The 25,862-nt window shown below is 39.8% G+C and overlaps 1 protein-coding gene across 2 annotated transcripts in view; it reads right to left on the bottom strand.

Annotated features, from left to right (window-relative positions):
* Npr3 (natriuretic peptide receptor 3) overlaps positions 1-25,862 on the bottom strand; it is a 64,065-nt gene that overhangs the window by 26,327 nt on the left and 11,876 nt on the right. For both annotated transcript variants that reach the window (XM_027401263.2, XM_027401262.2), the window contains exon 3: positions 16,325-16,491. In XM_027401263.2, the coding sequence (XP_027257064.1) occupies positions 16,325-16,491 (167 nt within the window). The remainder of the gene's footprint in view (positions 1-16,324; positions 16,492-25,862) is intronic.

The raw sequence follows: 25,862 nt of genomic DNA on the forward strand, positions 1-25,862 counted from the left end.
AGATTGAATAGCCAGAGAAACAGGGAGTTTGATGTGAGATTATGTCTCCTAGGAGCTACACCCATAAAGTCTCATAAACTTGACTGCCTAAACATGGGCCGAGCAAGGCCAACCAAGATTATTGAACCACAACCTTGGGCTCTCCCACCACATGTACCCATGCAGACAGCAACATCAATGGTTAGGCCTCATAATCTTGGCCTTTAGCTACATAACCCTGTAGATGCTGTCAACATCCCATATCAGAGTCCTCTATTAGCCCAGAGGCCAGGGAAGCGGATGTGGGCCTGTCAGCATCCTTGCTTCCAAATTGGAACATATGGTATTACCTTCTAGCTCCTGCCAAGTGATTTGAGGTACGAGTTATTTTTGCTGTTACACTGAGTTAATAATCAAATTTTCGTGTAAGAAAGGTTAAATTATGAAAGTATCATATTCCTCTAGCCATTGGATGACTTCATGAGTAGTTCTTTCCCATAGAGGAAGAAGCCCTGATATTCAAAGAACATCACAATACCACTTCTAGATTCATTTACCTCAGACCTTCCTTTTCCGGGTTCTCCCTTTAAGTTCAGGCTCCTGATGAAGCTAAGCTACAGCCCTAACATCTTGTGTAAAGGAGTCTTTACCAAGTGGAAAGGGGATGCCAAGGCCCTGGAGGACACAAAGCATTTAGAAAAGATGAAAAATGCAGAAAAAACAAGCTGAGCTTCATTCTCTAATATTTCTCTCCAAGTCCTTCCAACACTCAATTCTTCAGGCTGATACACATTCTTCCTACAGGTGAAACTGGCCTTGGGTCTACAGTGTGGATTTGTGTTGATCCGACTTCTCTAAAAAGAGTTACATTGTATTTCAGTTGTGAGAAAGTTGCTCAGATGAGCTGGCATGCACTTCTAGGCCACTCAGTAAAAGAAGAAACTTTCTTCAGTTGTAAAACCATTCAGTTGTGTGGTTTTGCACACCACAATGCTATTTCACTTTTGCCTTTCAGTAGTGAATAGTTTTGCACACCACTATGCTATTTCACTCCTGAATATCTGAGTGTAGTGTCGCCATTGCTGCAAAATGTCTTTGTGGCTCACAATAATTTCATCACCACACATACTAACAGCAGCACAAAACAGAGATTGCCCTTCAAAGGGATGGAATAGGATGTTTGGCTTGGAAGTCCTTTTGCATAAGCCCCATGCCTCTTTGCTAATCATTTTCAGAATGTGCTAGGTTAGAAGTTTTTTTAGATAGAAAGCCACCAGCCACCGACGTGTAACAATCACAAGAAAATGAATGCTTATTTATAATCAAAAACACTTTAACCCAGAATATTCCAATTTTTTCAAATAATCTATTAGTGCTATTCAGTGCTATTTCAAAGTTGCCTGGATAATTTAAAACAATTTTTTCCTTTAAGAAAATGAAAGTAAGTTTTTTAAATCCAATAATCTTCATTTAAATGCTTTGAAGGTCAAGCAATATTTCTTTAGTGAGAGAAAACCCGACACAATGCCTCTATCCTCCTGATTCCATTTCCCTAATAAGACTAATCTTATTAAAATGTTGGCATACATACTCATCATTCTTATACTATTAAAAAAAAAACTTGAGGTTTGATTTTATTCTCACAAATTAGCAAGGCCCTCTTGTGTCTGAAAAGGCCTTTTCATTGGAAAAAAACAATTCCCTGGCTGACTGTGAAGAAATGGGGTGAGAGAAAGGAGAGAGGTAACCCTGTTCCAGGGCACCTCCTCCTACTCTAGCGGCCCTCACAGAAAGGCTTGCCTGTGCACAGATGTGGGGCAGATACATCTTGTATCAGCTGTATTCTGTTCTCTTTCATTAGTTTGGCTGAAGACCTAACTTTTTAACCCTTCAATTAAGAATATTCACATCTAATTAAGTGATGTGAGACAAGAGTGAACTGTTTTGTCAAGAATTTATTAATGATCTGATAAATTTTCAACTAATGTCACTTCCCACACAGCTTCTGTGTAAAATTAGTGTCAAAACACAACTTAGATCAAATACTGTGATGGCTGGGCTTTCCCCCTCAGAGAAATTATGGTACTATTTTTCAGCATCTTGAACATCCCAATATGTCACACCTAGCCTCTTTAAACAATTATATATTAAACCCTGTCTCTCTCAAATGCTGTGCCTAGATAAGCTTCCCATTCCCCAACTCTGCATTCATTGGTGAGCATCAGAGGGAGACCTGGAGAGGAAGCATGCACCAGTACACCCCACCCCACCTCCCCCAAAACACTGCCATGCATCAGACTCTCCTGCAGTATTTGTTTAATTAGTCAAATGTTCAACTTTTTAATAAGGAGAAAAAGCAAGCTATGGGTGGCCTGCTAACCACATGAGCAAATACCTCAGGTTGTAATATCATCCATGCTCAGAATACCTGGTTAGAAATAAAAATAGTGTTTACCAAATTCTACCCCAAGTTAAAAACAGATCACATGGAAAACTGTAAAACTCAGTGTAAAGCCCAAAGCACTAAGGGTCCAGAACTATTTTTGCTTTAAAATGGACATCACACATTCTTTTAATTTTTTTCTTTTAATGTTCATTTGTTTGTTTGTTTGTTTGTTTGTTTGTTTGTTTGTTTGTGAGGGGCCACACACAAACCATGCTGCCCATAGGGGATCAGGACAATTTGCAAGAGTCCTTCCACCAGGGGGGTTCTGGTGATCAAGCTCTGGTCCCCAGAAGAAGCTGTGGCTGTAATTAATCAGAGAAATCCTGACCCAGTCTTTAAAATTAGGCACTAATTCTACATCTGCAAGCCTTGCAGCTGTAGAATGAATTCATGTGTCCAGCACTGGGATTTGCCTTTGCAGTTAAACAATCCGGGCTGGTAGCCAGCTTAGAGCTAAAGAAAAGCTGGTTCTGTATACTTTAAATCCAGAATAATATTTCCAAGAAGCTTTTCCGATGTAGTATTACAAACAGCAGAATGCTCTACTGTAATAAAATTCTCCTGCAGTGGTGTATGTGTGGTGTGTGTGTGTGTGTGTGTGTGTGTGTGTGTGTGTGTGTGTGTAAACCTGCAGTGGGCTCTGTGTGTTGATGACTGTAATAAAATTCTCCTGGGGGGGGGTCCGTGAGTGGGGTGTGTGTGTACATATGTGTAAACATTCAATGGCCTGTGAGTGTGGTGACTGGGAGGTGATTATACAATAAAGAATAAACAAATTCCATAAATAGATAATGACAATGACACTTAACTTTTAAACTAAAATTAGTTAGAAATCACATTGGGTTTTAAATGACAGAGACCTGGAAATGGGAAGATCCTTTGAGGTGATACTAGAATCTCTAGTTGTCCAGCAGAGAAAGCCCTAGAAGTCAAGAGCCTGAGTGTGGGCTTTCTCAGCCTGAACTCACTGCACTGGTCCAAGATCAGGAACCCTTCCTCCCAACACTAGAATAACACTGTCTACAACTTGAGATTACTAAGGAGGTGGTCTCTGCTGGCTCCAATTATGTTAGAAGGATAGAGCTCTACACTAGGATATTCTAGATGTGTTTATGCTCCCAGGTATCTCAGCATGTTTTCCTGAAATGTTTATTTCACAATGCAGCATGGAGGGGGGGGGGGTGTGCAGATGCTGCATGACACTGTGATAAATACAATAACCTTCTGGGACACAAACATCTCCACTAACTTTTATGTAATTATCCCAGAATTAGCATTAACTAATTAATTTTAAAGTTGAGTCATCAGAGCTTTTAGAAAATGTACTTTGAAACCTAAAATTCTACCTCCCCAGACAACAGGGTTCCTATGTGTGCTCCTATTTGTGTAGGCTTTAAAAATAAGCCAACATAAGAGCTAAAATAGAGGGAACAACCTCGTCTCAAACAAAAAGCAAAATAAATTTTAGTCTTCACATATGAAGGCCATAAGAAAAACAACTCTTTTCTGTAAGAGTTATGGTTAATGTGTTAGTTATTGCTCATGCACAATTGTTTCTAAAGAGCTCAAGAAGTGGAGCTAGGGAGATGCTTTGATGGGTAAGGGTGCTTGCTGTTTAAGCTTGAGGACCTGAGTTCATATCTCCAGGGCCTGTGTGAAAAGGGGTAACAACCTGTAACACCAGCACTCATACCACAAAATGTAGGCAGAGGCCAGACAATCACCCAGAAGCTAAAGGGCCAGCCAGCCTAGATTACATACCCAAGAGGCAAAGACAAGAGAGACCCCATCTTAAAACAAGAGGGAACTGCTTGCTCTTCCAGAGAACCCAGGCTCAATTCCCAGCACACATGGCAGCTCACACCTTTCTGTAACTCCAGTTACAGGATATCTGACACCCTTACACAGACATATATTCAGGCAAAACACCAATGAACACTTAAAAAAATAAATAATTTTTAAAAAAAGATGGGAGCCAGGCGTTGAAGGCACACACCTTTAATCCCAGCACTCGGGAAGCAGAGGCAGGTGGATCTCTGTGAGTTCGAAGCCAGCCTGGTCTACAGAGCGAGTTCCAGGACAACCTCCGAAGGAATACAGAGAAACCCTGTCTCAAAAAAAAACAAAAAAAAAGAAAAAGAAAAAGATGGAACTCAAATGCCAACTCCAAAAGCTTGCCCTTTGACCTCTACATTCATGATATAGCATGGATGCATATACATTCATATATACACAAACACATACAATGTTGCTCATTTGTTTTTTTTAAAGAAAGACTATTAGAGGTGTGCAGGTGCTTGTGCATGTGCACACACACACACACATGTACCCATACACACATGCACTCTCACCACAACACACACACACACACACACACACACACACACACACACACACACACACACACAGTCAGATCCTTCCCCAAGCTTACACATAGAAGAAATTGTCCCTCCCCATCCTGGCAGAAGACAGGTATGTCCCTGAGTAAAGACATAGGAACAGACCTGGAACAGATGGAGGATGGGTGAAGTACGAAGTTGAGAATGATGTAAAAGTTGAAAATCTGGAATCTTAGATGATATTCCTTCCTGACTCCCAGAAGATAATACAGCCTAATGACTCTCCAAAGGGATACAGGAGAAAATTTTTTCATGAAATTGACCAGTCTGAGAGAAAAATATACTCAAATTATTTAGGATCTTTGGAATAGCTAAGTTGATACTCATGGGACTACAATACAGTCCACCATTAGACAGGTTGCTTATATATCCAGAGCCCTGGGGAGTGCTGAAGGAGGCACTCAGAAATAGAAACAGACCATTTAAGAAATACTTCTAATATGAAAGACAAAAAGATAAATATTAACAAACAAACAAAAATCAGAACCTGAAAGAAATGGGCAATATAAGATAAATAAAACAATTAAAAATATGGGAAGAATCTTATCTCAACAAATGTAAAATACTATCAATTATAAGAAAAAACATCATAGCACTCAGGGAGGCAGAGGCAGGCAGATCTCTGTAAGTTGAAGACCAGCCTGGTCTACAGAGTGAGTTCCAGGACAGCCAGAGTTATACAGACAAACCCTGTTTTGAAAAACAAAAACAAAAAAAGGAAAGAAGAAAAAAGTTGCTTAATATGTTTTAAATAGAAAAGATTTACCCAGATTGTCTATTAAATTATGACAATCAATTACAAAATAAGCCCCATCTTTAGATAATTAAATGAATAAAACATTAAAACATACACTCTAGAATTAATGGAAGGGACACTAGAGAAATGAGCTTCTTTATTCACAAATCAAAATCAAGGTGCTGCTTTGAATTAGGGAGCCACTCAGAAAACAAGAGAAAAGTATAATGTTTCTCTTTGTCTTTCTTTTTTCTAGTTTCCTCCTAATTTTTGGTTCTTGAAGACAATGTCTTTCACCACGGTCTTGGCGGGCCTGGAGCTCACTATGTTGCCCAGGCTGACCTGGAACTTGTACTGAGACTCCCACTTCACTTCTCAATTACCAGGATAATGGACATATACCACTGCACCCACCTAGAAAGCTCTTGAAAATCATAACTATAGCAGACATTTTAAAATCCAGTATTTTGGAAGATAAAGCTAAGATAATCAGAAAGGAAAAGAAAAGGGCAAAATTGAAAAATAACACTTGCTTAGGTATTAGGAAATGAGGGAAAATAACAGAACCAGCTAATGATGGCTAACACTCTATTCTGAAAGTTACAGAAGAAGGATACTAAAGGCAAGCAGCAAGATTTTGAAATACCCACACCAAGCCAGCATGATGGCTCACACCTCTGATCCTAGCACTCAGAAGGCTAAGAGGGTAAACTCACCACAAATGCCAAACCAGTCTAGGTTACATAGAGAGTTCCAGCCCAGCCGGGGCAACAATGCCAGACTCTGTACCCAAACAACAAAATATAAAAAAATAAATAAACAAATTCATCCCAGGACCCATCATTGTAAATTTTCAGATCACCCATCAGTCCAGTTTTCTGTTTGTTTGTTTGTTCTCCAACTCATTTCCCTTCCTCCATCTGCTTCATTTTGTTCTATAACATACAAAGATTACTCCTTCTGTCTCACTTCACTGTCATGTGGCTCCTGGTTACTTCAGTGAACATGAAGCACAGGCAGGAGAACAGAACCAGAAGGAAGAAGAAAGCCAGGACATGTCTCCCAGCTCTTTCTTTGCCTTGAGTAATATCTCTAGTTATTTATTCTATCCTTCTCCCTTTTGTGGGCAGTCCTAACTTTGGGAACCTACTAAAAGTCTCTCTTCTTTGGTCCTTCAAGCTCTAGTGATGCTAGTGACTTTTGCTATTTCAATCTCTGGCTTGCTTTATTTTTCCATTTGGAATCTCAGCTCTTCTAACACCTTAAACTCTGTTCCTTCTATTAAACTCCTGCTGAATTGTCTGGCCTAGGCTCTATTTTCCTGACTAGAAGCTCACTGATACAATCAATCATACACAGAAAATACTAAAGGCCTCTAAGGAGAAAAAGAAAATAGCATTTAAAAAAAGAATCAGAATGATAACCACAAGAGCTACAAAACAATAGAGTAATAAGATCAAAGTCTTGAGGAAAACAATCTTCAAACTATAATTTTATACCCAGCTAAACTGTCAACTGGGTGTTGTAACTATTAATATTATTATTATAACATCAAATGTTTTCTGATGTGAAAAGTATCAAAAAGTTTTATCATTAATACCCTCTTTCTTCAAAACAAACACAAATTTTAAGAACAAAAAAGGAGATGTGAGATCCAAGAAAAGGGCCATGCAATGCAAGAGACAACTAAAGGACAACTCCAAACTGATGTATAAAAAAAAAGAAATTATTCCAAGCTGGAGCAGCAAAATATTGTTAAAAAATGTTAATATCATTACAGAAAACCTTTTACTAAAGCAATAAAAATGAAATAGTGAAAACTATATGGGAGCAAATAAGAAAACTCATTAAACTCCATAGGAGGTGCCAGAGAAACAGCAGGTACTCATAAAACAACATATGATTATGCTGTAAGTATTTACACGGGCAAAATGAAAAAAAGGCTCCAACTGTCATTTTTTTAACTTTTCTTCAAACTTTATTTTGTAAAAATCCCTTTAACAAGAAACTGTATTATAAAATATTAGAGGTGTAGAAGGAAAAGTAAATATTAGTGGAGAAAAAGTATGTCAAATAATGTAATCTTTTCTCCATTTCAGCAAACAAGATATAGCATCAAAATTATAATATCAAGAACAACATAATCTATTTTAAAAGTATGCAGGCAACATCACAAAAAAAAAACAATAGTCATCCCTGTATAATCAGAAGCACAGAGTTGAGGAACAAGGGGGGAATTCATGCATGTCTACTATAAATTATCTTTAATTAATTGTACCACTTTTTTCATTCATTGTATCATGTCCTTTCTATCTGGAAAGCTACATGTTATTTTTACTTAACAACATGAGGGAAAGAAAGTGAAGTTCACCCAAGGAGAAAGCCAACAGTTAAAGGGCAGCGGGTGAATAGGTCTCAGAACCGCCAAACACAATAGGAAGAATGGATTGAGGCCAGGAGTGGGATTTACAGGAAGGAAAACCCAGGGATGCTGCCAGGGCCGAAAAAGTGTCTACAACTTTGGCTCACTCAGTCCTAAGAAACAGTAGTGAGAACAACAAGTCTTGGAAAGTCAGCTGATTTAGTCCAGAATGAATGAATGAGTGAATGTCTCTTTCATCTCAGAAATAATAATGATTTCTCTAATATAAGATTAGTTAGTACTTGAACATTTTCTTCATTTTTCTTCTGGGGAAATTATTTCTTTCAGTGTAACCCTGCACAAACCTTGTTCTTATCCATAGGGATAAACAGGACTCGGGACAAATGGTACACTGACCAGCCATAGCCATGGTCTAGCCCACTGATTCTTACCTTTTTTCTACACAGATCCCATAGATGAAACATTGACTCCTCTCTCCAAATGTATACTCTGTGCACTTGCAAAGTCTGGTACATAATTACAAAAAGTTAATACACAATAAGGCAGGAAGCCTTCATCCCCTTAAAGTGCTTATGGACCCCTGAGAGCCTGTGAAAGGGTCCACTGTTTTGGTTGTTCTTCTTGGGAAGGCTGTCCAGACCGCTATAGGTACCATCAGTATGTCACAGTGCTAAGGTGCATGACATTTTCTGTGTACTGACTCAGGATGAGTTTTATATGTGAACTCCAGAGCTCAAGACTGAGGATACTTTATTCTTACTCAGGAGCTTTTAGAGGGTCAGTATTCCATCTGGGAGCACTCCTTCTCCGGGATCATGTTCACAGTTGTGCTCCCCAGAGAACTCAATAAACAGCCTCTGATGATCAAGAAAATGATGGTTTGCGCTTCAGAAAAAAATAAATAAATCAGAGAAACCCTGTCTCGAAAAACAGGAAGGAAGGAAGGAAGGAAGGAAGGAAGGAAGGAAGGAAGGAAGGAAGGAAGGAAGGAAGACGGGCAAATGGTGACTGCAGCTGAAGAGGACACTGAGTCTTGGCCACACTTTGTCAAACACATGAAAGAGTAAAGGAAAGCAGGTGTGTCAAAGGTGTGTGCTTTGGATTGTGGGTACTGAGACAGAAAGGCAATGCTTCAGTCTGTGGACCCCGCCAAGCTCACACAGGGGGTTCACACAACAGGGCCCTGATACACTTAATCTGTGTCATAAGTTTGCCTCCTTATTGGTCACATTGTTGTTAAAAGGATCAGACTGATGCAGTGGAAAAAGAAAGTCACTGGCCCAAGAGTCAGGGGACACAACTAATCTCAGCTTGGCCACCACACAGCGCATTCTAAAACCAAATACCAGCGCTGTGGAATTGGAACCACTCCTAGGGCAAAGACCAGGCAGCTCCATTAAAATGCCCTTGAGTAAGAGCCACTGCACATGTAGGTGACCCAATACAAACCAATGGCAAAGGCCAGGCAAGCACTTGGCAAAACCTTGTCTAAGCCAGGCCTTAAGCCCCAAGAGCCTCTCCAATGGGACATTACTTGTCAGTGTGGGTTACTAGTGACCCCAAGAAGTCTTCAGAACCCCTTTTACCACCAAACATCATCTCCTACAGGATTGGTGAAGCTAAACACATGACTTTGTATTACTAAGGAGGTCAATACACAGAACCCATTGTTGATGGGCATTGCTGTACTAAGATAGATAGTGGGAAAGGCTAACACACCTGAGCCTTTGTATTGGCCATTTGAATGAGAAGAGTTTAAGGTTGATGTCCTTCCAGTTCAGTAATAACAAAATTGGTAAGCAAAATATAGGTTGAGAACCTGAAATGTTTAGAACCATAAGTATTTGGGGTTTCAGATTTGTTTTCAATTTTGGTAAATGCATATGCATATATATATATATATATGTGTATATATATATATATATATATATATATATATTATTTGGGAGGTGGGATCTAAGTCTAATCACAAAATACAATGATGTCTATACACCTTACATATGTGGCTTAAAGATAATTTTGTACAAAATCTTAACTGTCCCTGTATTTTGACTGCAAGCCACCACAAGATGTGAGTTTTCTGTTTGTGATGTCATGCCAGCACTCAAAGTTTTAGATTTTAGACAATTTCAGAGTTTAAATTGTTTGCATTATGGATGCAAAATTGTTTTTAACAGTTACCTTTGTTATCTGCTTCCTATGTGCCAAGCATACAAGGAGGGGTTGCAAGAATGAACAGAAATAGGCATGGCTCCTGCTCATAGAGCTTGGCAGAGACCAAAGTCCACCAGAAAATCCCACACAAGAGAGCTGTGATGGAAAGGAACTGTACATGGGTAGTATGACTGTCAGGACAAACCATCCTGGGAAAGTGGTATTTGGCTTGAGATCTGAAAGATAAGTAGAACCACTAAGGGCATGAGGCATCAGGAGCACCAAGCCAGGAATGTAAGAAATAAGAACAACAGTAGTTACCATGTACTGAATACTTACCAGACGCCTAGTGTTTCAATGGATATTATTTGTATTAGTTCTTGGGTCTTCCAGTAACTTTACTAGTTATTTCTTCATGTTCTAGTCAATAAACTAAGGCAGAATTTACAAATATGTCCAAGATAAGAAATATTTAAAGACAGGACCACATCTGAGCATCTCCATGTTCTGTTTGCTTTGTTTTGTTTGAGATATGTAGCCCAGGCTGCCCACAAACTGGAAATACTCCTACCTCTGATCCCAAAGTGCTGATATTGCAAACAAGCACTACAACCTGGTACTCAAAGATGTATATTTAACCACTGTACCATACTTCCTTCAGCGATGGCCACTGGGCCCCACTAAAGCATAATAAATGGAAATGGCATAGGCTTCTACCAGGTTCACAAGTAAGAGGACAATGTATGTTTACAATATTATATTAACCTAGAAGAATACATATGGAGAATCTAAGATGTGCAGTAATAACTAAACAACTAGCCAGGTGTTGAGCACCGACATTCCCAATGGCAGGCCAGCCTAAACCATCCTATTTCCTATCACACCACACATGGACCCTTTGACCAACCACCAGAGTTTGGTAGATCAGGAGGGGACATTTGAAAGGACTAGGCTTAAGAAGTCCCACCAAGCCATTATACTTCTCCAAAGTATGAACCAGGAAAGAAATGCTGGAGTTACTCCAGGAGGGTAGAAATTAACACAAGAAAACTCCAGTAATGTGATTCATCATTTTTAACCTGTTTGATGCAATCATCAATAGGACCTAGAATTACCTAGGAGACAAGTCTCTGGACATATTTACGAAGGATTCTCTCTCACGGTTGAGTTAATTAAGGTGAAAAGACACTCTAAATGTGGGCAACACCATCCCATGGCCTGGGCTTCCCAGAATACATAACAAAGAAAGTGAATTGGCCACCAGACTTCATCGATTCATCTGTGTCCTGACTATGTGTACCATGTGCCCAGATGCTTCATTATGCTCCCACCACCTCATCATGTTCCTGCTACCATGTTTTCTTCACCATGGTGTACCATACCCATGAGCCAAAATAAACTTTCTTCCTTAAGTTTCTATTGTTGGATATTTTGTGTATTAGTCACTTTTCTATTGCTGTAATGACTAATGCAACTCTCAAAAGGAAAGCATTTAATTGGGGGCTTGCTTACAGGTTCAGAGATTTAGTCCATCATTATCACAGCAGGGAGAATGGCAGCACACATGGTACTGGAGCCAATAGCTAAGAGCAACAACCTGATCTGCAGGCAGAGAGAGAGAGAGACAGAGAGAGAGGGGGGGAGGGAAGGAGGAAGAGAAGGAGGGAGGGAGAGGACACCTGGCCTGGTATGGACTTTTGAAACCTCAAAGTCCAACCCCAATGACACACTTTCTCCAACAAGGCCACCCCTAACTTCAACAAGGCCACACCTCCCAATCTTCCTAATCCTTTCAAATCCTGCTGCTCCCTGATAACCAAGCATTCAAATATATGGGCCTATGGGGGTCATTCTTATCAAACTACCACACACAGCAATGAGAAATGCAACTAATATATAACCTTATAAGAGAGTGAAGAAACTGTCACAGTAGTCATGGAGCCAAGTATAGTAATTCCAGCCCTTGTGAGGTTGAGGCAGGAGTATCCGGAATCCTTAACTAAATGGTGAGTTCAAGGCTAGCTTGGGCTGCATGAGATCCTATCTCAAAAGTTAAAGAAAGAAAAATCAAGGCATTGGATGGAATTCAAACACAAAAATCCACACAGATAATAAGGTATTTAGAGCATACCATTCACACTAGCATAAGTAAAACAAGAAATCTTGAGTGTTTTGAGGGCATTTTTCAGTGCCAAAAACATGGCTGACATCTTTTTTTGCAAAGAAGTTTATTCCTTCAGAATAAATATATATTCAGGCTATAAAATCTTTGTGTGTTTTTGAAACAGTCTTGTGTAAGCCCAAGTCCTTGAATTCACTATGTAGTCGAAAACTTTCAAGTCTTCATCCTCATGTGTAACTTCCAAAGTGCTAGGATTGCAGCCATGTGACCATGTGCCCACCATTCCCAGATGGCTGGACTATAAATACCAAATATCTCATAGGACCAAGTCATGGAAGTTTTGGACACCTTTAGAACATGAAAAGGGATGAGGTTTTTTGCATTAGATAATTTAAAGCTATTAGATGAAAACTCATTTATACCACACTATTTCTTCAGCTCATATAGAAACATAATATTTTACTTATATTATGTAAATATTGTTCCTATCTTTTGGTTAAGATTATCTAACTCTTGGTTTATTGTGTTAGCAGACCACATGAATTCTCTATTTATACTTTCTGAGATCCCTCAGAAGTGGGGTATGAGTTATGGTTTCCATTTTTAATCATTAATGATAGTCCTCTTCTTACTTAGCAATCACCCTACTGGGGAATGTAGAAGTTGAATTTTAAGTTAGGATTGCATACATACATCTCCTTTTTGTACATGGTTTCAGAGATCAAGCCTCACCAGCCTGTCTGGCATTCCCTGTTCTCTGTCCCTTGAGCTTATAAGAAAAGCTCACTGTCCTCAGGCCCACCCTAGGTCTCGCCAATCTGACTCTGCCTCATCTGTGAACCCATTGGTGACCTTGTTCAGCTTGCTTAAAGTCCTTAGCTTTTCTTCCATAACTTCCTTCTAGCTCCTCTAGCGGCCATTAAAGATGACACCAATGAACACACCAAACTGACATCTTTTTAATATATAATCTTCCCAAATGTTACCATGGAGAAACTGGGCATTCTATGCAGGGATCTCTCTGTATGGCATCTTACACTCCATTTTTTTGTCACTGTTTTCCTTTGTTTTTGTGAATTTCTTACATATGCACAATGAAAAATGATCCTATCTGCCTCCCACCCACCTCTAATCTCTTCATGTCCTCCAAACATGCCCCTTCCCAACTTCATATCTTTAAAAAAAACACTAAATCCAGTTATTATTGTCTATATATACATTCCCTCCACTGGAGCATGGGAAACCTACTGTTGCCCACGTCCTCAATAAGAAATAAATCTCTTTCCCCTGTTTTTCTTATGTAACTGTTAATATTTTAAAATAGGGAGCAAGTGATGGAGATGAAGACCAATTTTACAGAAACAAAGTTCTATCAATCAGACCTAGGGAGATGGTTCATTTGGTAGAGTTCTTACTGCAAAAGCTTTAGGACCTGAGTTCAACCTCCAGCACGTATGTAAAAGTCCAGACATACATAGCAGCATATGCCTATAATCCCAGACTAGGGAAGGCAGATACAGAAAGGCCTCTGGAAGTCACTGACTAGCCCTTCTAGCTGAATCAACAAGCATCAGGTTCTGTGAGAAACGCTATCTCAATAAATAAATAAGATGGAGAGTAAGAAAGACACCCTACATTAACCACTGACCTCAACATACATAGGCACACATGCTTGAGTACACATATGCCCACACGTAAACATAAAAAATTGAGTTATCCCATCCAAGTTTAGCAAGCAAAAAATGTAAAAATCATTGTACTATTAAAATAGTCAGATCATTTTACTATTAAAAGAAATCATTGTTATTCTGTCCTTCCAATGTCACAGTATAGCTTGTTTAAAAAAATTTAATTTCATATATTTCCAGTTTTGAAAAGATCATAACCTTTACTACTGGCAACATTCTAATATTAATGTGACTCTAATAGATGTAAAATTGGAACAGGAATTTCATTCAGTTTCCAATGCTAAAACAAAACTTCAAAGGCACAAGGCCTTTCCTCACCCTGGACAATGCAATCCTTAATGCTTGTGCCATTTTTTTTGTTTCAGTTATCTCAAGAAAACATGTCAGTTAAGAAAAGCAGAAAATCTTCACCAAAGAAAAATGAAAGGGAATTTCTTAATCTGAGATAGTCTCTCAACCCCCCATAGTAAGCATTTTGCTTCACGCACCAGCAAGATAGAATAATGTCATCTGTAGGGACACAAACAGATAAGAAATCTGTGGCATGCTCTTTCATTTTAATGTTTAGACAACTCAGTACCATGTTGGGATCCTTGCCAGCACCATAAAAGTTACAATTTTGATGTATTTTATTTTCATTCAATATACTTAATATAATTTGTAAATTTAACTAAATGCAATTTTAATTAAGCAATAGGCACAGTAGCATAAGCATTACAAAATAAAAGCATTAAAAGGGAACTAACAACAACAACAAAAAAATCAGACCCTGCTCAGAGACTGTGACTGTCAGGGGAAAGTTTGGGGCAGATGAGAACTAATGGGTCCACAAAATTGCTGGGTATGAGATAAAGACAGAGGTGCAGAGCCCAAGCTAGGCTCTGTGAACTTAAGTTCTGCACACACAGATAGGATAGCCCATGGATGCAAATATGAGAAGCTAAGGGACCTAGAGGAAAGCTGAGTCTGCGAGATGCCTTCAGACTGATGAGGCATCCCGTGGCACTGGTCTAGATTCCTTGAGGGCCCAGGCTGCTGACTAACCTTAGCAACAACTGGTGTTCCGAAGCACTACAGAAAGGGTAAAGTGGGTGATGGGCTGGGTGATGGAACACACACACATTTACAAGGAGAAAGAGAGAGAGAGAGAGAGAGAGAGAGAGAGAGAGAGAGAGAGAGAGAGAGAGAGAGAACACCATGGGTTGACTCCCAGAACTGAGAAAAAAGAGGAAAGGAAAATGAATGTATCTTCAGAATTAGAATAAATTATTATAACTACCACAATTCTACTTAAAATTATAAGTTTTATTGACTTTAAAAGTCAAGCAGCATGGAGAGGCCATATTTTAATTCACAGATGCAAATACTCTTGAAAATACTAGGATCCGGTTTGGAAAACACTAAGAACTGTCACAGTAGCCATGCCTTCGTAATGAGGTTTGACTTGGACTAGAATTGAAATAAGATTTAGGTTTCTCCCCAAGAATAAGTGATAATCCAGAATATCCAAGGAGCATATTGAAAAGCCAACTGTTGTCCAATAAGTCTCATTAATGTCAGACAACGTATGATGGAATAATTGAACTTAACAACTTCAGGGAGAAATCCAGACACATGACACTGTCACTGAGTTTTCAAATCATAAAGATAATATGGACCATTAGGTAAAATAACATAGAGGAAAACATAAAATACCTTTATATTCTCATTATTGTCAGGGAAGGAGAGAGAGACCAGCATGCCCAGACTACTAACTCAAAAGCCTTTTCCTAGTCCTGTTCAGAGAAAGGGTTAGACATTATGGCAGACATTTCAGAAACATAGCTAAAAGGGCCAAAGGCTGCCCAAACAATAGCACCCAGGGAGGGGCTTGACCCTGAGCCCAGAACTGAGCTGCTTTAAAATGAATTAATAAGTCAAGAGCACTACTGGAGCAAGAAGACCTAGAACACCCAAGTAGGAAGCAGCTTGTCACAGAAGAAAAAAACCCACTGCCCTGCAAGAGACAGGAGCAGACCAACCAAGAAGAGGACACAGACTGTCAAAAGAGAGAGCCTCCAAAACCTAAAATATCTCTGCCACCAAGGCTTGGACAAATTAGCCGTGCAAAACTTGGGCACTCCTTCAACTGCCTCCTCCCACCGCGCTCTGCAATTGCAGGTCCCCAGCAAAAGGCAGTTTTCCACCCTGCAGCTGTTGTAAAGGAGAAGAGTGAGTGAATGGCAGCAATGATGATGGGATGGGGGAGGGGGAGGGAAAGTGGCCAGGAAAAAAACACACATGGAAGGCAACAGTGACATTCAGACTTGAACTCAGAATTTTTGAATGACTTGGAATGGGATACTTTGTCACCTCTGGTTTAATTAGACGCCTGCTTTCAGGATGCTGAAGGGCGGGGCTCATAATCAAGCACTTACGTAATCCTCCTCATTGAGCCCTTGTTTCTCAACAGAACTTTTCACCTCCATGGAAAACTTCTCAAACTCAGGTTTCACGGTCCTCAGTAGGGTGACTGTTTGGAGGGATGAGTATGCTTGCTTAGCTTCAAAGTCGTGTTTGTCTCCTCTCTTCCATGAGCCATCTCCTACGGGAGAAATGAAAATATTTATAATTCCAAGCCAGTCACCATAAAGAGGCCATTCTCTCTTTTCAACTGCAATGTGTCCCTACATGGTACTTTTGACAGCTGAGGCAAGAGGTATTGTCATAGTTTTGCACTTGGGTATGATGTGACAATGTCAAAATCATTAAAGGAGAGGGAGGCTCTTTGGACACATGTTCCTTTGAAATGTGAGAGAGATAGACAAGCTCTGTTGATGTAATTGTCTTATAATAACTATGAAACTGCCATTGTCACCACCACCACCACCCCAGGACTGGGGCACTGCAGAAGCAAAGGGAAGTTTTGGTTCCTTTCCATTCAGACTTACTTTCAATCCCTACGATCCACAAAAGAGGTGAACCAAGTCTATGACTATAATGCCATTCGACCTGGAATGGCAGGTTACATTAAGGCATGAGGTGGACAGCATGCAAACTAAGCTAGTACTGTTTAAAGCTGAGGGTTATTGATACTTCTTTCATCTCTCCAGGATGAAAAGTGGCTTGTGTGGACATGAGGGTTTATATCTTTATGGTACTGGCAACATCAAAATTACTCATTAAACAATGCTAAAGAAGTGTGTAAAGTATAATGAGTATTTTGAGCATAAATAATAAAAGATAGATAGATGATACATACATACATACATACATACATACATACATGCATGCATACATACATACATACATATATACATAAATACATGGATGATGGACGATAGTTATCTTAAACACCTTTTATGCATAAACTCAATCCTCATAATATCCTTCCTACTTGACAGATATGGAAATTGAAATAGCCTGTTGCTTCCCAGATCCTGCCTCACAAAGTGAATGCCAATCATCTGGGTAAGTATCATTATCTTCTCTTGATTCCATCTTTGCAGCTTGAAGACAAGGTAGACCTCTATTTTGTGATAATGAGTTTCAAATGGAGCATCATTATAAACCCTGGAGCTCTCTGAAAACAGGATTACAGCCTGATAGAGTACCATGTACATTAACTGTAAACCTCAAGACCCAGTCTGCAGTGAGAGCTCAAACCTCACAGCTCAGTAGCAATGAGACCTCTGGGACCTCGTGGGACCTCTGGGCACATGGAAGGTTTATGGTACTCACTCTACAGTTCCAGAAGGTCAGTGAAGAATGAATGACTCTGGAATCTCACCACAGCTAGAGCCACATGCATCTGACTGTGTGCATAGTACATGCACAACTCTACAATAGCCATAGAGGACATCATAAATGTCTTCAACATTCTCCATCAAATTTGAGAAAGAGATTTGAACCATATAAACAACCAAGTAGCATACTATAGGGATTGGGGACAGAAAAACAAGACAGAGAAAACAAACAATGAGCTCCAACCAGGAGCCATCTCATGTGAAGACAAGGAACTAGTCTAGTCCTGAATGTGTAAATAGGATTTTAATAGGTGAGAAGAAGGTAGAAAGGCGGGTCTGGCAGAACCCATACTACCAGGCAAAGGTGCAAACATGTATAGCATCCAGCAGGAAGATGGATATCAGTGTAGAAGAAAAGAAAATGCAAAAGTGGAGAATGTGTTTATGGAAACCATCTGTTTCATCAGAATCCTAATAATGGCAGCCATTTATTAATTGTTTACTATGGCCAGGGAGTTACTAAAAGATAAATAAGACATAGCTGAGAACACAGTTTGTTAAAGACTAAATTTGTGTTCATTGACCACAAAATTAAATTTCAAGCCATAAAACACAGTTTGACAAATTCATCCTCCCTCTTCCTCTACTCCTTCCTCTTCCTCTTCCTCTTCCTCTTCCTCTTCCTCTTCTGTTACCTCTCCCAAATCCTTAGGAGACCACAGCCTAAGAGATATCTTGCCTGGCTCTGGATCCAGTGAGCTGTACTTTCTGTCAAATGCAGGGGAACCCAGAAAGATTCTCAATCCCCAAGACCCGGATGCACAGCAGTCACTAGCCATGGAAGACCCTGAAGTCAAGAGTTCCCATGGAGGACTCTATTTCCTACAGACACACAATAAGTAATTTTATTACTAAGTAATGTTCGTGTTTTCAAGTTTATTTTTAATAATGTGTATGTTGCCTTCTTATCTGTATAATGTACCACAAGAATTCACATGCCTGCAGAGACCAAAAGAGAGCATTGGACCTCCTCAAATGGAGTTACAGGGGACCATTGAACTGCCAAATTCAGATGCTGGGAACCTAACTCAGATCTTCTACAAGAGCAATACATTCTTAACTGCCGAGCCATCTCTCGGGGCCCTACTGGCTTGTTTTCAATTGAATCAACGTGTCAAGACTCTGCTGGAACTGGTATGGAACACATGCTACTTCCCTGTCATACACAAGTGCCTGAATTTGATCTCCAGACTAGGGTTAAGAAGGCATAAGTAGGGGTAATTATTAGTACTGATCTTTCTAGATAAAGAAAATTATAGTTTTTCATCAATGGAGAAGAGTTCAGTTTTCTCCCAGAACTTAAAAGTGGAAATTCTTAACCTTGTGGGGTCTTATGCTGTGTTAGAAAAAAAGCAGAAATATAACAGCAATTATCTCAGTAAATGAAACAGTAAGAACATATGTTTCAAAAATAGGTGAAATCCAGTCTAATAATGGCAGCAAACATGACCTAAAATATCATAACTTTAGGGTTTTGTTCTCTAGAAAGAAAACAATGGAAATTAGAGTGCTGAAAAACTTCAAACCTAAGTAGGTGTCTGTTCACAACCGTAACTTTTTCATTGAGCTCTTCTCCCACACACCCTGGGGCTGTTGAACACCGAGGAAAGTAAAGATTGATTTTGTGTGGTGTCCCATCAGTGGGGACAAATTTAATTCAGCAGACAACTAGGTGCCACTGGAGATTTATGAGCGGAACAGAAGAAAGACAGGATGAGGACCGTGCCTTAGGAAATAGCAGTGGATTAGAGTGGGGAGACACTGAGCATTCTCAGCCACAGTAATCCAAGCAGGAGGGTAAGAGAGGTCATATGTGGCAAGTCACACACCAAAAACACCAAACTGGCCTCCAGGAGGTCAAGCGCACTAAGAAGCTTCCTTTTCCTATTTCTTTCTTTCTTTTTTCTTTTACATTTCCTTTCCTTTTTGGCATTTTTGAGACAATAACAATTTTTTTCAAAAATAAATATTTTTTACTTTTATAATCATAAAAAGAGATAGAACCAACCCCTGAAAATGAAAACAAGACAACTGTACAAGAAGAATCCCAAAGTCTACAATGGCTAGGGAGGGGTGGTCAACAGAGAGGGAATTGCATCACAAATGACATGACACCAAAGGGAAGAAGAAAAACAGTGATTCCCTAGAAGAAAAAGCCGAGTGAAACAGAGGAGGAGGGGAAGAAATGATGATGTTAGTTAGTGTCGTTGCAGATCCAAAGTGACTGCAGAATGCCCAAAGGATACTGCCAGGCTAAGGTTAGGAATGGGTCTGAAGCCAGAGAGAGTGAGGGCTAGAAAAGCCATTTGGTATCATTTATACACAGATCAGGGTTGGAGCTCAAGGGCTGTCTAAAGAAGAAAATGCAGGAGGAAAAGGAGAAGGCTGAGCACAGACAGTTGTTAGTGAACAGAAATTGTTAGGAGATAAAGGAGCACTAACAGAACCAGAAAATGAACAGTGGTCTCAAAGCTGGGAGCATAAGATTTCTAGAAAGGAGTAGGAAGAAACCATCCCAGGCTGCCCTAGAGCTACATCATCTCATGTAGCGGCCACCAGCTGCTCGTGTTACCATTTAAATTCATATTAACTGAAAATTCGATTCCTTCATCATATTTGCCACATTTCAGGTATTCAGTAGTCAGCCACATGCAGCATGTGACCAGTGGCTACCCAGGCAACACAAAATAGAAGGTAGCTAGCCCAGAGTAGTAATGCATACCTATAATTCTGGAACTCAAAAGGCCTGGCTAGAGGATGACAAGTGCTTACCAAACCAAAACCTGCAGGTAATTTCACAAGCTTTGCAACCAGCATGTTTATAAACTCTTGAAAACCCAAAAAGGAAAGACAGTCTGTGTCTAGCAATTCTATGGCCAGGAATCTGGCTTTAGTGACTGCCGCCTATGTTCCAGTAACTGTGACATCCTGCAACTCCCAGCACCTACCAAGGACTGAGTACACAGTAGGCCTTCAATGTATGTGACATCACATAATCTGTCCAAGATCTGAGTGCCTGTCATTCACCTACCCTGCCTGACTACCACTGTGGCTCTTCAGTTCTAGTGACTGTATGTGAAAGAAAAGCACCAATCATGTCTGGTCTGACTCACTCTACACAGTGCCAGTGTCACACAATGCTAGGGGCTAGGCTCCCAGACAGTCCATCAGTATTGCTCACCACTCTATATAGCTGCTTTGCCTGCAGTATTGCATTCTTCGATTCTCATAGTAATCCTACATAAAAGATTGCAACGTGATGCCTTACAAACGAGGAAAACAAGGAGCTAGGAGATTAATCATAGAAAGAGGAGCAAATGCAAATGAGGGTCCAGATGCTTGATCTCTGTCCCATCTATGTGCAGCTCCTCCAAGTTAAGGCACTCCAAGACTTAAGACTGCATCTCCAGAGCACAATGAATGGATGCAAAAGAAAATGGTAGCACAGAAAAAACTGGAGAAATCCTAGAACGCTGCCAGGCAATCACTACAGCCAAAGGATTGTGTGAAAATTCCTTTTCTTGCTTGATATTTGAGATGAAAATGCCAGTTATCCTAATTTGATCATTATGCATTGGATAAATGTATGGAATTATATATAAAAAAAAGAAAATTCCTTTCTTTTCCTTTTTGCTCCAAATTGACTTTAATGGGCATTTATCATCTTTGTGGCAAAGCATTAGAAATCCAATCCCTCTTCTTGTGTCTGTGTTCGACTTTCTTTCAAACCTCACCTGAATTCCTGCTGTCTTAGTTCTCAAGAAGGCAAAGGGAGGGCATCAGTGACAGTCCTAACAGTTGCAGTTTGGGATTGTACAAGTAACTTCCACTATATACCTTTGGCGAAGGTACTAAGAAAGCTAATACGACTAAAGAGAAATGCCAGTAGATGCCATGAAAGCATCTGTAAGATAATATAATTGTCTACTCTACATTTTTTAAGAGCGGTTTTAAAATCCCTTTAGCACTTTAATTCCCCCCCCCCACATTATACTGTGCACTGAACTTTTGTTGCCATAAAATTTCGGCAAGCCTGGAGATAACTCTGAGGGCTCACCAAGATGGAGATATTTAGTAATCAAAAAATATAGACACTCTGTCAACTATGTTTTCTGAAAGATCCGGTGAAAACAGATGCCTTTCCTCTAGAACAGAGGTTCTCAACACATGGGCCTTTGTGAGTTGCAAAATAGCCTGCAAATCAGATACTTACATTACGATTCATAGCAGCAACAAAATTACAGTTACGAAGTAGCAACAAAATAATTTTATGGTTGGAGATCACCACAACACGAGGATCTGTATCAAAGGGTGCCAGCGTTAGGAAGGTTGAGAACCACTGCTCTAGAACTGGTACACAGTTGTGTGAGGAGTCATAAGGAAAGCCAGGCGTGGAAGAACTTTTTGGAATCACAGCTCTGATTATGGGGGGTTTATATTCTAGACCTTTATATTGATCCTCCGGAACTCTGGTTCTCGTGACTCCGCCCACTGTATGATTCCATTGGCCATTTCCTCTCTGAGGAAGAAGACGCACCAGGGTCTGTGGAAGACACAGGGAGGCACCACACTACATCCTCCACCCCTCCCTCCTTACTTGCAGCATCCCACACTGGTTTGGGTATTAGGGAGTCCAACTGAAAATTCAATTTCTGACCTGGTTTTATCCAAGGTTAGCTAAACTCAAACAACCGGAAGTTGAGTAGAGCACCTGGAAGACTTGCTCATCTGCTATCCTTGACCTAGCATGACTAGAATTAAGGCATGCCCCTGGAGCCCTGGCCACAATCTTCGATAATTGAAAATGGAGACAAAAAACGTAAGAAGCTTGTAACTGTAGTGACATTATGGAATCAGGTCCCTAACCTGGACTTCACTCCTCCAGAGCTATTTCAGGTAAAATAACTTCTACATTTGTGTCATTCTAGTTGAGTGTAATAACTATTCACTTGCAGGTGTAATTCATAATGCACACAGCCCCTTGGGGTAGATTAGCTGAAAGTCAGTGACTGCAGTAGCAAAATGTATCACTTGAAAAAAAACTACCATCAGAGAAAAGTTTGAAAACTTAAGTACATTTTTTTTTAAGTTCCATGTGCAGTGGTCCAAGCAAACTAAGACCAACAATGTAAGTGGCAAATATTTGTTAAATAGGTATTATATTTCCTAAGATCAGCTAGGTATTTAACACACATCCTGTCACGTGTTCACTTGTTGCTCAGCCTAGTGTATCATCAGAACAGACTAAGGCTGCAGGGGAGGACAGGTTAACTCACTGTTCAAAGGTTTAGCTGTTAACTCTTAGGTCTTAGCAGTTAAGACTTAGTAGTATATGGGTCAGTCACTCAGGCTAATTGAGATCAGAACCCAAAGTCTGAGCAAATGTACAGTGAAAGGCAAAATAATGCAGATTTAATCAGAAACATCAAGAATTCGTTGTGATTTGTGTGAAACCATTTTGCAATTAAATTTTCAAGAAAACCAAACTAGAGCTAAAGAGATGGATTGGTGATTAAGAACACTGGCTACTCTTGCAGAGGACCTGAGTTTGGTGGTTCACAACCAGATGTCTTCTTCCGTCCTATTTGGGCACCAGGCACACATGGTGCACATACATACATGCCAGGCAAATACCAACACACACAACAAAAAAAGACGTAAGTCTAAAACAAGAAGAAAGTAAAAGAAAAAAATTGAAACCATGGAATAAGAAGGCTTTTAATGTATAAATAAGTAATTTAAATATAAAGATATATGCATGAACTCTCTATTATATTTGCAAGTTTCCTATAAGTCTAAAAGTCACAGTTGCTCAAGCTAAATTAGTTTTGCTCAGGCATAGTGCCATACACCTTTAATGCTAGCACTTGGGAACAGGCCAGTGGGTCTCTGTGAGTTCAAGGCCTGCCTGGTCTACATAACGAGCTCCAGGACAACCAGGGCAACATAGAGAGGAGCTACTCTGTCTCAAAAAAGTGGTTAATTTTATAGTTCTAAAAAAATTTAAATATAACTTTAAAATGTGTATATTAAAATTAAAACTGGGGAGGGATACTGAAGAGATGGCACAGAATAAAGAGCACTGGCTGCTCTTCCAGAGAGGCCAGGTTTAATTCCCAGCAACCACATGACAGATCACAACCATCTGTAACTTGAGTCCTAGGGATACAGCGCCCTCTTCTGACCTTCCCAGGCAGCCACCAGGCACACAAGTGGTGTACACAGACATACATGCACAAAAAAATACATACAAAATAATAGTAATAAAATAAATAAATAAATAAATAAATAAATAAATAAATAAATAAATAAATAAAATGTGTCTGTACAATGGCTTAGCAAGTAAAGGCACTTGTCACCCAAACCTGATGACCAGCATTCAGTCCCCAAAACTCGCATACAGGTGAAAAGAGAGAAACAGCTCCATAAAATTGTCATCTGAGCTCCACATGCACACCATGGCAAGTGTGTACACACACTAAATAAATAAATAAAAAGATTAAAAATTAAAACTACAGAAACTTTGCAAAGTTATGTTTTGCAAACCTGATAAAGGATACAAGAATACAGAAAATTTCATCATTGTCCAAATATACAAATTGGTAAAACCTCTGTATGAGGAAAATTGCCAATTCCTATCAGTGTTGGCATACAACTGAGCCAGAATTTGTACCTCTAAGAATTTATATCATGTAATAATATATGTGTAACTGTGTGGCTATAAGTGTATATACACATCAGACTATTCAATATATACTACTCTTAATAACAAAAGTCTGGGAGCATTGTTAAGAAATAGAGATTAATTAAAGATATACTAGATAGTTGTACCATCATATGACCATTTTATTGAAAAATATTCTTGTAAAATATACATACATATAATAGACAAATACATATTTCTTTTTTCTTTAAGATATGTGTTTTGCTGGGCGTTGGTGGCACACGCCTTTAATCCCAGAACTTGGGAGGCAGAGGCAGGCGGATCTCTGTGAGTTCCAGGCCAGCCTGGTCTCCAGAGCGAGTGCCAGGATAGCCTCCAAAGCCACAGAGAAACCCTGTCTGGAAAAAAAAAGATATGTGTTTCTAAGAAATTATAATGTAACTTTTTATCTGAGTGGCAGAATTTTAACTTATTTTCTTCCACTTGCCTCTATAGATGTTCCAATTTTTCTACAATGCTTATTTATTATAATAATGGGGAAGCATTAAAGGATTAAAGGAATCCAAGCAGTAACACGTGTTATTGCATGCATATAAATGTGCTTATCTATTTATAGCATGCATTCTTAGCATCACCTTTTTATTTATTTTTATTTAAATTAGAAACAAGCCTGCTTCACATGTCAATCCCAGCTCCCTCTCCCTTCCCTCTCCCCCAGCCCCACAGCAGTTCCCCCATACCCCCTGCTCCCGAGGGGGGGCCTCCATGGGGGATCCCCAAAGTCTGTCATATCATCCAGGGCAGGGCCTAGGCCCTCCCCAATGTGTCCAGGCTGAGAGACCATCCCTCCACATGGAATGGGCTCCCAAAGTCCATTTGTATGCCCGGGATAAATACTGATCTCCTACCCAAGGCCTCCTCACTGACACCCACGTTTAGGGGGTCTGGATCAGTCCCTGTTAGCATTATCATAAATTCCGTATTTCATCTTATAAGACAGAATAGATGTTTTTCCTTTACCCTGTTTTGACCCCTGTGTTAAAAAACTCAATTCTGCAGCCACTAGTAGTGTGACATTCTGGCCTTAAGTCAGTAAGTGAGGACAACATCCCACTTAACAGAAAAGAAGGAGGAAAAAGACCATATTGATAGTGAGTAGCATGAAATACTGCATTTATCCTGCAAGCACCACATCTCCAGGGCTATCCATTACAGGAAGCAGAGGCTACTTTTGTTTCATCAACTTTTCTTTATTCCCCAGAAGTGTGTTATCTGTATATACACAATGATCACTGCTTAAGTAAGCCAGGAAATTGGGGCAGGAAAACATGGTGAATGTTTAAAGACTTGGATCTTATCTAAATAACCATATATCATCAGCAAGCACTCAGAAGCAGAGCTCACCATAGACATGACATCTGTGGTGTACACGTTTACAGCTCTAGAGCTGTGTGGCCTTGAGCAGCCAGTGTATATGAGAAAATGTCCTGAAGTGTCAACTTCCGA

Source organism: Cricetulus griseus, chromosome 2 (assembly GCF_003668045.3).
Source record: "Cricetulus griseus strain 17A/GY chromosome 2, alternate assembly CriGri-PICRH-1.0, whole genome shotgun sequence".
Taxonomy (NCBI): domain Eukaryota; kingdom Metazoa; phylum Chordata; class Mammalia; order Rodentia; family Cricetidae; genus Cricetulus; species Cricetulus griseus.